This window comes from Labeo rohita, chromosome 6, assembly GCF_022985175.1.
Source record: "Labeo rohita strain BAU-BD-2019 chromosome 6, IGBB_LRoh.1.0, whole genome shotgun sequence".
NCBI lineage: Eukaryota > Metazoa > Chordata > Actinopteri > Cypriniformes > Cyprinidae > Labeo > Labeo rohita.
In genome coordinates, this window is record NC_066874.1 from 31080630 (window position 1) to 31098862 (window position 18233).

General features: G+C 35.6%; 1 protein-coding gene across 15 annotated transcripts in view; it reads right to left on the minus strand.

Moving 5' to 3' along the window:
- ptprt (protein tyrosine phosphatase receptor type T) overlaps nt 1-18233 on the minus strand; it is a 253350-nt gene that overhangs the window by 85861 nt on the left and 149256 nt on the right. For all 15 annotated transcript variants that reach the window (XM_051112546.1, XM_051112545.1, XM_051112547.1 and 12 more), the window contains exons 10-12: nt 14212-14413; nt 12692-12794; nt 10032-10305 (exon numbers count right to left, since the gene is read on the minus strand). In XM_051112546.1, the coding sequence (XP_050968503.1) occupies nt 10032-10305; nt 12692-12794; nt 14212-14413 (579 nt within the window). The remainder of the gene's footprint in view (nt 1-10031; nt 10306-12691; nt 12795-14211; nt 14414-18233) is intronic.

Here is an 18233-nt window from a genome sequence, read left to right on the forward strand (position 1 = left end):
TCCTCCAACTTTAAAATCGTCCTACATTGCTGTTTCAACATTTTTAAACACTGGGTCGGTACTTCTGCAGCGATTTAGGATGATTTTGAAGTTGGAGGAGAAAATGAGACGGGAGTTTGTGGACATACCCTAACTGTCTTGACCTGGAAAAACAGAATTCACGCAGACCTAGACAAGACAAGCATTTAAGGTCAAAAAGTATATAAATTTTTTTTTTTTTTTTTTTTAGAAAATAACTGATTGTTTTGCTAGATAAGACCCTTCTTTCTCAGCTGGGATTGTTTAGAGCCCTTTGAGGCTGCATTTAAACTGCATTTTGGAAGTTCAGACTCAGGGGCACCATTGAAGTCCATTATACAGAGAGGAATCCTGAAATGTTTTCCTCAAAAAATATAATTTCTTTACGACAGAAGAAAGAAAGACATGAACATCTTAGATGACAAGGGGGTGAGTACATTATCAGTAAATGTTTATTCTGCAAGTGAAGTAATCCTTTAAACTAGCTACCTGAAAAAAACATCTGTTGTAATGACACAGACTGATACAGCAGTGCAAGAATGAGCATTAACAGTATAGTTCACCCCAAAATGAAAATTTTGTCATTATTTACTCAGCTTCATGTCATTCTAAACCTATTTAACATAAATCAAGGTACTTTTAATGAAACCTGAGAGGTTTGTGTCACTCCATTTGAAAGTCCTGGTTACCAAAACTTCCTAAAAGTTCATAAAGGCATCTTAAAACAAATCCATATGAATTAAGATGTTTAATCCAAGTCTTAAGATGACATTTGCTGTATATGACGAACAGATTTATTTTATGCTTTATAAATGCTCTCTATTTATGTGTCGATCATTGTTTAGATCTAAATAAAAGTCTAGCTTGAACCTGTTCATCATATAAAGCTATAATGTTTCTTAAAAAGACTTGGAACATATGGATTATGATCATATGGATCATATAGATTCATTTTACAACACCTGAACTTTTAATGGAGGGATAGAAAGCTCTCATGCATCTTCAAAAATATCTTAATTTGTGTTTTAAATATTAACCAAATTCTTATGGGTTTGGAATGACATGACAGTGAGAAATGATAACAGAATTTTCATTTTTGGGTGGACTGTCCCTTTAACTTGCACTTGCACAGTCTAAGCATTTACACCTGTGTATGTGCACATGACCAGAGCGTGTTTCCACCCTACTAAGTGCACTAACAAGTTGCATTAGATGAAATCATTTGCTGAATGACGACCTACTTCTAAATAAACTCTACAAATGTTCTGGAAACACACAGTTCTCAAAATTCACTGCTAATTTTTTTGCATTATTTTAGCACCACTCAACTTCACTTTGCCGTATTCTGCATAAATCATTTAAATTAATCTGCCAACATTACAAGTTCAGAGTGTTGCTACCCAGAGACGTGACAACACATAGTTTTAAAAAATTAGTTTGCTAGTATGGTAAGTCAATGGCATGCATAGTTCACCAGGTGAAAATCATAAGTCTGATCGCCTAGAAAAGTAAACACACACCTGTCCTCAACAAGACGCATGATTTGAGGTATCATTTGCATTTGGATGGATAGAGGCTTTATTAAATGACTGACCCTAACAACAGTAATGAAGCTCGTTGCAAACATCACTAATAAATCAATCAGAAAATGCATTTTGAAGAGGCATTGAAGCCAGTCCCTCTCCTAGCATTTATTTTATAACTCACTATGCCTTTATCAGCCGCACTCTTCAGAAATATAAAAAATCCCCTTGGCAACACTTCATTGCACATATCAATTTGGCTCATGGCAATCAAAACCCATAAGAGTTGCTCAAATACATCTAATGCTGATGAATGCAAACACAACAACGCCCTCCACTCACACTGTTGACACTGAAAAATTAACCGGCAATGCAGTGGAAAAGGGCAGCCTCTAACATGTGACCTCGGTGTCAGTGACGGTTTGTCCCATCTGACTGTGGCATTGAAGCAGGAGGAGGATCGACACAGCGAGGCGGAGAGGGGTCCATATGTGAGCGGACCATCTGTCTGTCACAGACTGCTATCGGACATGCAGGGTCAAACACTACTGGCCATTGTAAAAGTGGGTGGAAATAATATTCAAGTTTTTATGAGGACTTCCAATGCAGATGAATGGAGGAAGGCATGTATACAAGCAACAAAAACAGGGAGGGAAGTCAAAAAGAGGATACTAATCAAAAAGTACCATGATTTTAACTTTTTTTTTGGTGGGCATGGTGTTCTACAAGCAACTTAGAGTATCAAGTAAATACTAAAAAAAATGACATACAGAATATACTTATCCTGTACCATGGTATTTACCATAATAAGAGATGACAAAAAACTACTGTGGCGGTACCATGGTACACTGATGGTACACTTTTTTTTACATTTTTTTCAAATAATGAATTTTTACTGTTGTTCGGCAAGGTTGCTTAAATTAATAAAAAATGACAGTAAACACATTTATGTTAAAAAGACTTCTATTTCAACTAAAAGCTGCTATTTTGGACTTTCTATTTATCAAAGAATCTTGAAAAAATATATATCATGATTTTCACAAAAAATATTATATTGTGTCCACAAAATATTACATTTTAATAATATTACAACAAAAATTTTTTCAAAATTTGATTTCTTTCATTCTCTGAAATATATTAAAGTACTGAAATTCATGTATTTACATTTTACCCTATAGTACTTTAGTACTTTAGTACTAAGAATTTAGCAGTACTATCAAAGTACATGTACTGTAGAAAAAATAATTAAATTAAATTAAATTAAATTAAATTAAATGCATGGTAGAACCATGGTACTTTTTGTTATTTTTTTTTGTAGTTACAAAGGTGACAAGAGAAATTCTGATACACCATAGTATGGCTCCAGTAGGAAAGAGATGAGGGCCGCTACTTCGTTTCTGAGTGCAGCTCAAGCGATGGGACTTGGGGAATGGAATAATAGGAGGGGGTCTCAGCTGATGGGAAACATCCCTACAGGAAGTGACAGCTGAGCTATACTGTCTGGCCCTCCAGTCAAATAATTCACTGACAGACTGTCAAAGGCTTTTTACGATGACCGTGTAATGACGGTGAGAGAAAGGCTGAGAAAGATCGAGAAAGAGGTATGAAAAAGAACAAGTCTTTACAGCTCAGGGGAAACTGCAAGGTCATGGGTGACAACGAGAGGGTAGTCTTCATCTAAACATGAACTTAACTGCAATATTACTGTTAGCAGATTGCATATCAGTACTGGATTTTACACTTTATAAGGAAAACATGTGTGGTGTTTGTCTGTACAGTGATGCTTAAGTGCTGTGGCTCATTGTCAGGGTGTTGTGAGGCAGTTTCTAAGGTATTCTGAGCTGTTGTTATACATTTGCTATGGTGGTTAAGATGTTCTAAAACCAAACAAAAAGCTCTTGTTGAGAAATGGAAAGAATGGGACATGAATAACAGTTCTGAAAGAAGGGAAAGCAAAAATAAGCTAATAACTTTCCATAGACAAATCCAACTGACTGCAATTTACTGAGCTTGAGTGACAAGTTTTCATTGACATGTTTAAAAAGTACACAGGAGTCTTATGGCAAATGCCTAATGGTTAGCCAGAGAAGTTAAAGAATATGGATTTCATGTCACTGTTCAGTTTTTTTGCCATGCCTGCTAAAGTTAATCCATATGACAGCAGATTTACAGTCAATACGCTTTCTAGTCGGTCACTCACTTAATTCTGAAGCATGTTATGGATTAGTTAGCCATTGCAACAGTTATCTTGACATGCCTGCAGCACATTTTGCTGATGACAACAGCTGCTGCAACCTAGGAACATATATCTGTTAACTAGGTCAAAGTGTGAACACATTGAATTCTGCAAAGTTTCAGCCTCTACCAGGAACAAATAAGCACATATATGCTACATACATGATTCATGATGAAACCAGACAGCTTGTTGAGGAAAACTGAGCTATTAATTTTCCAAAGAAACCACCTAGCAACCCCTTAGCAACCATCCAGTAACCTCAAACCCTTCAGGAAACACCTAGCAATCACCCCCAAACCTCTTGGCAACCACTTAGCATCACTCTAGCAACAACCAAAAACTCCCTAGAAACCTCACAGAAACCACCCAGAACTCACTACCAACCCACTAACAACTCCATAGTAACAACAAATCAACATTCAAATGATTATCAACTATATTTTGGCACCAGAATTTCAGAAAGACTTGGGCTCTTCTGACTTAGGCCAGTAAGCAAGTACCTAGCAACTACCCAAAACGACAACTACTTAGCAACCACCTAGTAACCACCCAGAACCATATCAAACACTTAGAATTCTCTAGCAAGGTGCTAGCACCCACCGGGAACTCCCTAACGGCCATTCAACAACTCCCTAGCAAACACCCAGAATTCACTACCAACACCCTAACAACATCATTAGTTATAACGACCACAAAGCAACACCCTGGCAACCACCCAGGACTCTGGACCCCTGACAATGCCATAGCAACAAAAACATCAACACTCAAACCATTAACAACCACATCTTGGAACGTGAGCTCTTTTGACTTAGACCAGTAAGCAACACCCTGGCAACCACCCAAAACACACTAGCAACCACACAGCAACACCCTGGCAACCACCCAGGACTCTGGACCCCTAACAATGCCATAGCAACAAAGCAGTAATACTCAAACCATTATCAACCATATACTGGGACGTGAGCTCTTTTGACTTAGACCAGTAAGCAAACACTCTAGCAACCTCCCAGAACACCCTAACGACGACATAGCAACACCCTGATGACCACCCAGGACTCTGGACCCTAAACAGTGCCATAGCAACAAAAAAACAACACTCAAACCATTATCAACCATATATTGGGACGTGAGCTCTTTTGACTTAGACCAGTAAGCAACACCTTGGCAACCACCCAGAACACCCTAGCAACCACATAGCAACAACCTGGCAACCACCAAAACACCTTCTGGTGGTGAGATTAATGCACCAACACTCATGTTTTATGTAGAAGAAAGCAAAAATCTATTTATTTGTCATAATCAACTTCTGCATGTCGCAAAAACTGGCTTTTCCTAGGAGACAAAAAAAGATGAACAAAAGCACAAAGTGTCTCACAATTTAAGCTGAGTTCACCCAGTTTTTGCAAGGGTTTAAACAGATTGTGAAATGGATGCTTATAATTACGAATTATGAACGCAGGTATGAATGATTACAACAACCTCCTGAGGCAATCATCTACACATTAGGGGCTCATGAGGAAAAACGCTCCAGCGAGAATGAATAGAAGAACGTGCAGCACAAAATGACAAAAGAAAAGTGGCATCAGCCAGTCGTCGGGAGGTATTTGAGACGGCGGCGCTACTATTTCAGGAGATGCTGCTTTCGAGAGTAACACCTCCAGTCTGGTGAAGTATTAGCAGGAGGATTAGGAGAAAGAAACTTAAAAACAAAACAAAAAACCATGACACAAGCCGCTTTTGTTGTCTATAGTGTTTTCATTCATACTGAGCACTCTGTTTTTTCATAAAGAACAAAGGAACGCGTGACAGCTGACTGCAGCGTTAGGTGTAAATGAAGAAAGAAACGGCAAGAGATTTTCAAAAAACGTGTGAAAGAAGTGCGAGACGCCTCAAAAACGCTCCCGACCGCTGCGAGAGAAATGTTTTGTCTCCAACCATGAGTATCAATGCTATCAGACGCTGATGAACTGTACAGAACAACAGGAAGAGGGTGATACACTAATTAACCCATGATTAAGGCTATTCCCATTTCATTTATGCAATTAGGAAGCAATTAATCATATTCATGAGTATATGAATAACGCTTTGAATATTTCATTGCACTGACCAAATGAAAACGCTGCATTCAGTGTCTAAAGACACAGTTTGTGTTCATCAAGTTCATCAAGATTTTGACTTCAAATGTATACAAAATTGGATATAAAGTTGAAAATGAACTAGGTAAAAGCCTAACAATAAAATAAAATAAAATAAAATAAAATAAAATAAAATAAAATAAAACTAAATAAAATAAACCAATAAGTAAATAACAATAAGCATTATTATCAAATGATTGTTATTAATAACATTAAATTAAATAAAACTAACCAATATTAAACTAAAAATAATAATAAACAACAACAAACAATAATAAAAATAATATTGTTATTGTTATTGTTATTATTATTATTATTATTGCCAACTGACCATTTAACACTAGACCAGGGTGCAAAATAACAAAATAACATAATAATAATAATAATAATTTATTGGCAGTCCAATTGTCTTTTATTTTATTTATTTATTTATTTTTTTCACCTTTGGATCCAATGAATAATAATAATAATATTATTATTATTATTATTATTATTGTTATATAATTAATAAATAAATAAATAAATAATGCAGTCCTATTTTATTTTAGTTTAGTTTAGTTTAGTTTTAGCCTTTTAACTAGCTCTCTTTCACCTTTGGATCCAATGAACTACTAATAATAATTTATTATTATTATTATTTTATTATGCATCTTGTGCTTCAGTGGAGTAAAGGAAAAGCTGACCTTTTCTGACAATTTAATCTAGAAATACTGCAGATTCTTAAATATTTTTTCTTTATTTTTGTGACCTGCCAACTGACCATTTAACACTAGCCCGAAGGGGAAAATGTTTTTACACACTTTGTTTGCTTGGTTATTTTTTTAATCAAGTTGTCCAATAATAGCTGCCACACTCCAACAAACCACGATTTCACCTTCGACAGGTCGCGACTTTTAAACGCAAGCTGTTTTCCTCTAGAGTGTTTGTTCCTATTAGAGCTACACGTCCGTGGAAACAAAGTGCTACAAACTTGTCCTGTTACCTGCCACACACTGAAGACAGGACGTGCTTTGCGGGTTCCATTTTGTTAAAAGCTGCATGTGTCTGTTTCAATTTCTGTCTAGTGTGGGTTCAGCCACTTAAACGAGTGAGTGGCTCTTCACAACTCCGTATCCCTCTTTCAGAACAAAAGACGCCTGCAGCGGCAATTACTTGCTCTTTTAGCCCGAGCGTCTGCGGCCCTGTTCACAAACACACCGGAGGGACAAAAGCGAGCAAAGGAATCCTAATTTAGCTTAGAACAGTTTGAGACCACTATTCCCCAGACTGTCCCTCCCTCTCTCGCCATCTCTGGCAAGACTGACGTGATAAAGTCTATCAAAAGTGACCTGGCGCTATTAGCGGTGCCAGGAGAAACTCTGTGGGCAGCGGCGCTCTCAGATGCCATCGTTTATGGACTGCTGCTACACGGAGAGATCAAGAAACAGCAGTTTTTCTGTCTTTAAAGGTGATGTGTGTAATTTTTGCTATGTCAACTGGAGACGGACTCTTTTCGGGGGGAATCGAGCTATGATTGGCTTAACCAGGGATAAGAAAAAGTATTTAACACCCCTAAAATTACACACTTCATCTGAAAAGGCCTTTAAAAGTCATGCTGGCATTTCAACTTCATGGTAAGTGATAATGATGACTAGAAAATTTAATGTGGGCTACAGATCCCTGCTCATGCTGACATTATGGAGCAAAGGTAGCTCATTAGAGAGTATTGCATTGTATGATGTTTTCAGTTTTACTTACTTAAGTAACTTTCACAGTGGCCCCTACAAGTACTTAGATGCTTAAGTGAGTCTTAAATATCTCTGAAACTAAAATAAGTGAACGTTTGTTATTCAGTGCAATCACATTCAGGCATTTTTAAGTGTCGCTTCAGCATCCAAATACTCTTCAGAGCCACTGTATAAAGCAGTGATATTGTTTTGTATTTTTCATGCATAAATATCATTACAAAACTCCACAGAATGCGTCAAATCAATAAATGATTCTACTAATCACAAACGCTACATCAAGCGCGTTTGAATAGCTATCAATATGACAGGTAATCTCGGCACTGAATTGCATTGTGAATTTATTTGTTACTTTGCGGCGTGGAAATGAAAAAAATCGAATGGCACACATTTACGCCGAGCGCTCCTCGAACACACTTGGAACAAGGTAAGTTGAAAACAAATCTGAACTACCAACCTAAATCCATATTTTATGCATGAATCTCCAATCAAATTATCTGGGTCACGGTCTGAGGTTGTTTTTGAGTGCTTTTCTCCAGCCGCCTGAGACTGAGAGATTGAATTGAATCAAATCCAATCAAATCGGGAACCACATACTTCAAAACGCACAGCTATGCAGCAGGCCCAAATAGAGCCTTTACTGAGCGCATTATGCCTGCTGAAATGCTAAGATGTGAATATATATTTAAATATGCATTAATGCATCTACCCGTTTCTAGGATAGCCTTGTAATTTTGGATGATGTACAGCAGAAGTTATGTTCTGTGTACTTTTAGACTTTTTATACTACAGCTTCATGCTTTGAAATGTGATTTTTTTCCCCAAGTGGTAAAACTTCTCCAATGTAAAGATGACTTGTTTAAGGCTGAATCTCTCAAAAAAATATCAATAAAAAATAGGAGTAAAAAAGTTTGTTGTTTTTTTTTGTTTTGTTTTTTTTTTAGCTTTTTTTTCCCTGAATTTTCTCACTATTAGCCACTATTATCACAATGTGTTTTTATTTTTTATAATTCACATTATTGTAAATACTGATTCTTAATTTGATTCCTATCATTGCACAACAGTATTTTTGACTATTTTATAGTAAAAATGCAGTAATATATCAGGAAAACAATATTAGGAATAGGCCTGGCAAACGATTAATCGCAATTAATCACATACAAAATAAAAGTTTGATTTTGCCTAATATATGTGTGTGTACTGTGTGTAATTATTATGCATATATAAATACAAGCACATTCATGTATATATTTAAGAAATATTTACAAGTATTTATTATAATTTTTTATAGAATTTATATTATATATAATAAAATATTTTGTACATAACATATTTATACTTAAATATATACATTAATTTGTGTGTATTTATATAAAAATAATAATTACACACAGTACACACACATATATTAGGCAAACTCAAACTTTTATTTTGTATGCTAACAGTGTGCCAACAGTGTGATTTTTTGTCATGCATCTGCATTAGTATTTTTAGATGTGCACGCTTTGCAGAATTTGTTAGTACAAAACATAGTAAAATAAATAATACAAGTATAATTTTTCTTGATTATCATGATTGGAATATGTTTAACTGTCATTAAGATAGTGGCGCCATGCAAAAAAAGTTAAATTTTCATGTGCAAAATAGAATTCATTATTTCATTCAGTTGTATAATTTATTAACCAATACTTAAAGGAGAAGTTCACTTCCATATAGTGGACTTCAATGGTGCCCGCGAGTTTAAATGCAGCTTCAGCAAAACACCTGTAATTTTCTAAAAAACTCTTCTACTTTTTAACCTCAAATTCTCATCTTGTCTCCCATCTCATTTTCTCCTCCAACTTAAAAATCATCTTACATTGCTGTAGAAGTACCAACCCAGTGTTTACGAAGTCAACACGCAAAGAAGGTCAAACGCTCCTTACAATGTAGGGTGACTTTAAAGTTGGAGGAGAAAATGAGATGGCAGTTTTTCAACATACCCTAACTGTATTGACCCGGATTACACATCACAGAGCTGGACAAGGCGAGCATTTGAGGTTAAAAAGTATATACATTTTTATTATTTTTTTAGAAAATGACCGATCGTTTCGTTAGATATGACCCTTATTCCTCGGCTGGGATCGTTTAGAGCCCTTCGAAGCTGCTTTGAAACTGCATTCAAACTCGTGGGGACCATAGAAGTCCACTATACAGATAATTCCTGAAATGTTTTCCTCAAAAAACATAATTTCTTTACGACTGCAGAAAGAAAGGCACGAACATCTTGGATGACAATGGAGTGAGTACATTATCTGTAAATTTTTGTTCTAGAAGTAAACTTCTCCTTTAAGGGTCAACCGTTACCAAAAAGACTGAACTGGTAAATGAAATAAACAGTAAATGAAATACTCACCCCGTTGGCTTTGCTCAGGGCCTGAAAGTAAATGCTGTAGCTTTTGGCTGGTGACAGTGGTGCATTCCAGTAGCCATTATAAGTCTTGTTGTCTCCTATAGTAAAGGGCTGTACTACAGCAAGACTAACAGGGGGGAGCTCGGCGGCGAAATAGTGAGGTGAATTCAAGATGGAGGCGTTTCTGAAACTAACAGGAACGGAGAAACACTCCAACACATCAGTGGCTCGGCGAACTTTCTGCTTCCGTTCCTCTTGAACCACCACTTGATAAGCACTAAAGGGAAAAAAAAAATCAATTAGTGTACTAAATATCAAAACATGTCATTATTGTAGTTAGTCTCAAAAAAGACCTCAGAAAAATGAATGAAGAGGCTCAATTCCAATATTTTTTGAACATGAAATGTTCACTAAGCAATTTCTGTAATGTGACATACTGATAAGGAAAACATGATATTCAATGAGAAAACAGTCGACGGGATTTAATTCACTGGGAATTATAAAAAGAAGATTTTCTGTAAGTACAACAAGCACTAATGAATAGTGCACAATAAAACTAAAAAACGTTTAAAAAATGTCAATTTTAATATTACTTTAAGCACATGCTTTAGCATTAGCCATTTATACTGCAGCCTCTTGATTTGAGGAATATGTTCAGCTTGCGATGGCGCATTCAAAAAAGAGAGAGGGAGCTGTGCCCGAGGCAATTTAACGAGCCATTAAAACCATCAAGAACATCTCTTCCCATAGCTTTCTAAGAATCACAGAAGGCCTTGTCAGCCATCAAGAATTCTCTAACGCTAACAACTAGCAGCTAAACATCTCTGTTAAATTATTTTAAAAAAATCTTTAAACCTGCATGAGACCCAAAAATACACAGCTGCTTCCCCTCTTGAGAGAAAACTATGAGGCAGGCGATGCGGTAGCGAGCCAGCAGAGGGAAATCTCTACTACGGTAATTAGCTCGAGGGGAGGTGGCGGATTTGTGTGCATGGGGCTTTTTGAAAGTGCTCATCATGGGGAAGGACTGGAGAGGGGCATGTGTGTGTTTCAGTACACAGTGAATAGATAAGGACATCTTTTGAGCTCCCTGTGCTAATAGTACTTGTTTGCAATTATGTGGTCTTATGCCAAGAACATACTTCCCAATTATGTGCAATTAGGGAAATGTATGTTTCGCCGAAAAGACGTGGCAAATTATCCTAGCCTCTAATCTGGCATCTTTCATAAAGGATAATTTTCCATGACCAAAGAGGCTTGCCTGCTTTTCTCTTTCAAACACACTGGATCTCCATTTCAAACTAATGGCTTTAAGTGCACACTGGATGTCGTGTGTTGTGTGTCCGCTGTAACCCCGGTCGAAAGCTGCTGTAATTATAAACAATTTTCAGTTGCGTACTTTTCATAAAGACGCTTATGGATTGCCAGGGTCATGTGCATTATAGAGCACACTAACAATGGAAATACTTTAAACAGTTTTATAGGTTTTGGTTCTTCCCTTAAATATATATTAAATATTAATATGCAAAATTAATAACAAGTATATAATATAATATAATATAATATTTTTTATTTTATGTTGTCTTGCCAAATGCTATTACTAGGGTTATTACAGTTGATTAAAACTAAACTGAAACAAAAATTAAACCATTAAAAACATTTTTATTACTTAAAATAAAATATGAAAAAAACTTTTTTTTTATTTCAGCTAGTTTCCAAGGCAACATTTCTGACTGAAATTCAGTTAAACATAATGTACTAAAATAAATAAAACTAAAACTGAAAAAAATAAATAAATAAATAAAACTATATATACATTTTAAAAACAAATAAATACAATAAAAACTGATTCAAAATATTAATAAAAAGTACATCTCAATAGTACTACGATAACACTGGCAAACATAACTCAGAATCATGCATGCAATCAAATAATTGTCATAATTACTGACGGGCTCCCATTGCACATCAACTGTGCTGTTTTTCCAAGTCAGTGTCGACTTGCAATTTCGAGAATTTGCCAAAATCTGTTGCACATTCACAGTCTGAATTTCCACACAGAGAAAGGCTCTGTTTGAGTGCCAAAACACAGCCAAATGGACCAGGAACCCCTCGAAGGCTTAGCATACAAATGATGCTTATTTGAATGACTGCATTTAAAAACCCTCAGGACCCCGAGTGAATCAACAGTAATGCACTTCTTCATTCAGACGATGCACTAGACCCCTCTTGGATGACTAGGGAGAGGGATCATGGGTAATTTGGTGTATCCTTGTCTTTTAATGTGCTTCGCATCTGTCCAAAGATTTAAAAAGATTTTTTAGTTCCCTTCAAACATTCTACCTACTATAAGTAACTTTGCAACAACATGTCAACTAACTTTTATTAGAGTATTAGTAGACTGTTAGGTCAGTGTTATCAGTTGATAGCAGCCATTTAGGATTTTAAATTCCCAGATATTCTCGTTATATCTGTCCTCTTTATATTCTCCTTTAAATAAAAGTGTCAAAAAGCACACTTGACAAGCACGTTCTTAGATAATGTCATGAATGCAAACATTCTCAACATCAGTAACATTTCTGTTTGACAGATGCTTTTCTCCAAAGCAACTTGGATTGCATTTAGAGTTCACATTTTTACAGCGACATTCTTCGGACACTCACCTGACAGGGGCTCCTCGTGATTGGGCGGGTTTTAAGAGGACGGTGATTGTCGTGTCTGTTTCATTGAGAGGCGAGTCAGTCTCATATTCAGGCATGGATGGAGCTGCAGACACACAGATTCATGTTAAAGGACACCGACTATTAGGATATAAAGAAAGCATGTATTGTATAGTTTAGCAGACCTTGTCTCAAGTGACAAGGACAAATGTGACCCTGGACCACAAAAACCAGTCATAAGGGTCAATTTTTGGAAAGTGAGATTTATACATCATCTGAAAGCTGAATAAATAGGCTTTATTATTGTTATTTATTGGGTGCAAAAAAAAAATCGAAATATTGAGAAAATCGCCTTTAAAGTTGTCCAAATGAAGTTCTTAGCAATGCATATTACTAATAAAAAATTAAGTTTTGATATACTAGAAAATGTACAAAATATCTTCATGGAGCATGAACTTTACTTAATAACCTAATGAGTTTTGGCATAAAAGAAAAATCGATCATTTTGACCCATACTATTGCTACAAATATACCTGTGCTACTTATGACTAGTTTTGTGGTCCAGGGTCACGAATGGATGAGAACCAGATGTCTAAAAAGCTCTGCACTTTTAATCGGTTTATGTAACATAAGTATGAGTTAATTGCATTTGCAGTGAGGTATAAAATGACCAAGATTTCTGTGCATATTGTTAAAACAGCCCTGAAATGAAAGTGCATTACTCTAAACTGAAGGAGATTTAGTCACAATTGTTATCTGCAATAACTGACAGCATGCTGTCAGCAGAGTTTAGCTTGTATTGAGCTTGGAACTCGGCTGCCTTTCAAATACACAAAAACATGTTTTAATATTATGCATAATTAATATTCATGTATTTGTAAAAACATTCATTTCACAGTATTTACTCCTACGAGAAAGCATACAGTTTTGAAGCCTGGCTCAAAATGATCATCACTATGTAATCATATTGAAAATGTCACTCTCTCATTACAATGTTTAGATTCAGTGAACAATACGGTTTTAATAAATGGTGTCTGGCGTGCTGCACAAATGCCACGTCATTATGAAACGGAACGAACTGACAGCCGCAGGCCACAGAAATAAGGCTGAACTTGTGGAGGATGTTGTTTACGATTCATGTTCTCATTATTTTGTTCACTTTACATTAACTGTATTCCAACGATATTCATGCCAATAACACAACTCGCTAATGAGATTTTCTCTCCAGCAAAGCTTCTTTAAGACAAAAAAGTCAAAATGACAAAACTAATTATGCAAATTTTAGAAATGCAAGAGATAATTAGGTAAGCAATCAAATTAAGCTTATTTAACCCTGCCAGTTCATGTTCCCTGAAATAATTTCATACATTATCATCAGTCTGTCCGACGTCAATGCTCTATACTCATAAAGAACAAATGTCTGTCACATTAACTCAATTAAACTGGATCTTGTGTATAATTATCATTAGCTTTTGGAAAATATCCAACAATGTAAGCCGAACCTTTAGCTGCTGTTCCATTACCTGCGATTTTGGTGGCAATACGGGTAGTCACGGGTGGGCCGAAGCCTTTATTCGTGCTGGCTTTCAGAGTAAAGTAGTATGTGGTGCCAGGATACAACCCTACGAAGAGATGATGGGTCTCATTTTGGAGTTTGAAGACCCGGCCACGTTGTGTTGTCAAATCTGCGGTGGGATCAAGGGAGCCAAGAGCCTTATAGGTGATCTAATGAAAAAGAAGAAAAGGGAGCATTCCAATAAGAATCTTGTAAATTGAACGAAGACTCACATTTAAATGTATTATACATCAAATGTATGTATAGCTCATCAAAAAAGTAAGTTATGTCATAGTTTATTCATCATTAAGTCGTCCCAAATTCGAATTACTTCCTTTCTTTCAGATAACACAAAATAAAAGGTTTTGATGAATGTTCATGCTGCTCTTTGTCATTCAATAAAAGCATACACTGTCAATTTCCAAAGAAATAAAACATTAAAAAAAAAAACCTTACATGCCAAGTTTCAATGAGTCTGTTCTTCACACAAAGTCCATACAACAGTATGACTGCAAAAGACTCGCATGACTTAAATTAAGCACTTCATTTAAAACATTTATATTTACATAAAAAGAAAGGATGTTATTATAAATGTTCATAGTGCTTTTTTATTGAAAGCACTTGACAAAATAACCAAACAACATCTGTGTTTTTGAAAGGAGAAAGTCATACAGGTTTAGAGCAACATTAGCGTCAACAAATAACATTTCATTCTGGAGTGAAGTTTTTCTTTATAATCATTATTTTTCTTAATAACACCAACCTTTTGAAACAGGAAAAGCAATTTTGCACTGAACATTCTTGTTTTACTGGATCTTTTAGTTACTTTGGCTTTTCTGCATTCAGATGCTCTCTCTAAATATTTGAGACAATTTCAGCGACTAGAAATGCAACCCAAATATTATATTAGGAATACAATGAATAACAAGCACATTCAGCGCGATGCGCTGTAAATACAAGCCGCTTATTAAAACACTTTTACGAGGCTTTCGGATCTGCTCCGAACATGTAAATTTTAGAAAACAACATCCAGCTAAGAATTAACACGCCCCGAAACAATTACTAAACTAGGCTACAGATAACATTTTCATGCTAAGACGCACACACCTTCCATATCTTAGAGGAGGCTGATGGAAATTGATGGCCACAGTGTATGGGGGTAATCAAAACATTTTAGCCCTGACGTTTCACACTTCATAACTCCATTCCACAATTCAAATCAAATAAATTGACAGCTGGGTGCCTGGCAGGCCCGCTGCCTAAAAGCTTTTCATGCATAGTGGAGTGATTCAGAATGCCCTCTAAACACTCTCACTCACACACACAAACACATACACACATCCGTGACTGTCCACTGACCACAGGCAACAAAACAGGCAGGAGAAGCAAATCTGCACATTCAAACCAAATTTCACTCCAGAAAACCCCCACACATATTTGAGAGACAGACAGATGCAAGGATGAAGATTTCTAAAATTAAAATTACATTTGGAACACTGTTCATCTATAGGAAAAAGAACATCAGATGGCATGTAGATGTTGTGTACACTGTAAAAAAAACAATTTGTTGAGTCAACTTAAAATAATTTGTTACCCCACTGCCTAAAAAGGTTAAATTCAGTCAATTCAAAAATGTTTAGCCAACTTGAAATGTGAAGGTGTACTAAGTGACAACTTAGATATCTGAGTTGAGTCACCTTAAAATTTTAAGGCAGCTGGGTAACAAACCCAGCTTTTAAGTTTAACAAACCAAATTTTTAGTTTAGTCAACCCAAATATCTAAGTTGTTACTTAGTACAACTTAACATTTCAAATTGATTCAACTTGATTCTGACTTTTTTTATGGACCTTATAAATTATTTTAAGTTGACTCAACAAATTATGTTTTTTTTTTACTTGTTTTTACAGTGTATATACAGTATATACAGTACAGTCACTTAAAGGGACAGTGCAATCAAAATGTAAAATGCAATTTATGTGATGCAAAGCTGAATATTCAGCATCACTCCAGTCTTCAATGTCACACGATCCTTCAGAAATCATTCTAATATGCTAATCTGATGCTTAACAAACATTTCTTAAATTATCAATGCCGAACATAATGATGCTGTTTAATAGACATAGTTTGGAAACAAAAGAATCTCGGAAAATGTGCGTTTTTGATCTACACAAGAAAGTCATACAAGTTTGGAGCAACATTAAGATGAGAACAGTAAAAAAAAAAGACAGAATTATATTTAGGTGAACTATGCCTTCAAGACACTACTGTCTCATACATGCTCTCATACTGACTCACACACATACTTAGGCATCTCTTATGGCAGTATGAATGTCTAAACATAATTGTTTTTAATAAAACAATCCTTTATGCAATGTCTTGTATAGTACATGCAGTAACAGTATCCCAATATACGTAGGTTTTCTAACTTTCATGCTTGCTGTTTTATTTCATGTCAAAGGATTGTTTATACTGGCACATTTTTATGTTTTCCAGCAGCCTAGTTTTGATTTAATATGCTATCATGTTTATGATTTCATGTTGGGTCAGTAAATCACACAGCGGCACTGAGGTGTGGCGGAGCAGCCTGGTGTAATATACTGCCATGCCCAAGTTTACATGTTACGGATTATAAATCAGTCTTAATAGAGAGTTACAGCCCAAATTTTACATTTACAGCTGCCAATTTACTATACATTCTGACTGAAAAGTTTCAGCCCTCTTCAGACAAACAGGTGACAAACTCATGTCATTAGTTGAGCCAAAAGTTTAAGCATGAAAGAAATTCACCTTTAACATTTAATTGTGTTCTTAATTACAGTTTTAGATTGGCATACCCACCAGTTAGACACTTTTTGGTTTTAAATTCACAGGTTTTCCTGTAAATGACAGGGCATTAGAGATTGATGGCAGGCCTTTTATTAAAGGAGCTTTTAAAATATCATCTATTGCCTTTAGCGTAGCTCCTCTGTAAATTTGTGCCCTTGTTCCGTGTTAATATACTCAGCCAACAGCGGGTCGTATTGAACATATCTCGTAAAACACAGGTTCTTTACAGCCCAATGAAACAGAAAGCGTGAGGTGGCTGAAGGGTATTGTTCGTGTAATATACAGACAGATGGATAATTCGGCTGTAAGCTGCACTCAAGATGTTGTGATAAAGGTCTGAGGTTCTGTCTAGTTCAGTGTAACCCTTCTAGAAAATCTAATCAATTCATAAAATTTATTTAAACAATCTGAAATAGTATTTTCTTGCAAACCATACTCCAATAGTCTTACCTAAACTTAACAACTACATTACTAACTATTATTAAGCTGCAAATTAGGAGTGTACTGAGGCAAAAGTCGTAATTAATAGTTAGTTAATAGTAAGAAATGGTCCCCAAACTAAAGTGTAACCAAAAAAACTATATGTGACCCTGGTCCACAAAACCAGTCATAAGTAGCACGGGTATTTTTATAGCAATAGCCAACAATACATTGTTTGGTTCAAAATTATCCAAAAATCATTAGGATATTACATAAAGATCATGTCCCATGAAGATATTTTGTACATTTCCTACTGTAAATATATAAAAACTTCATTTTGGATTAGTAATATGCATTGCTAAGAGCTTCATTTAGACAACTTTAAAGGTGCTTTTCTCAATATTCTGATTTTTTTTTTGCACCCTCAGATTCCAGACTTTCAAATAGTTGCATCTCAGCCAAATATTGTCCTATCCTAAACCATAAATCAATGGAAAGCAGGCTGGTCCCCACAATGTCAAAAATGTCAGGTTTTACTATCCTTGTGGGGACATTTGGTCCCCACAATGTAGCAAAAACAAGTACACATACACACACACACACACACACACATATATATATATATATATATATATATTTGCATTAAACTAGTCGCTGTTATACAGTAACATTTGTAAGTTAATATTTGTAGTACTTTTATTTATGTGTATTTTCCAGCCCAACATCAGAACAAATGGATACTC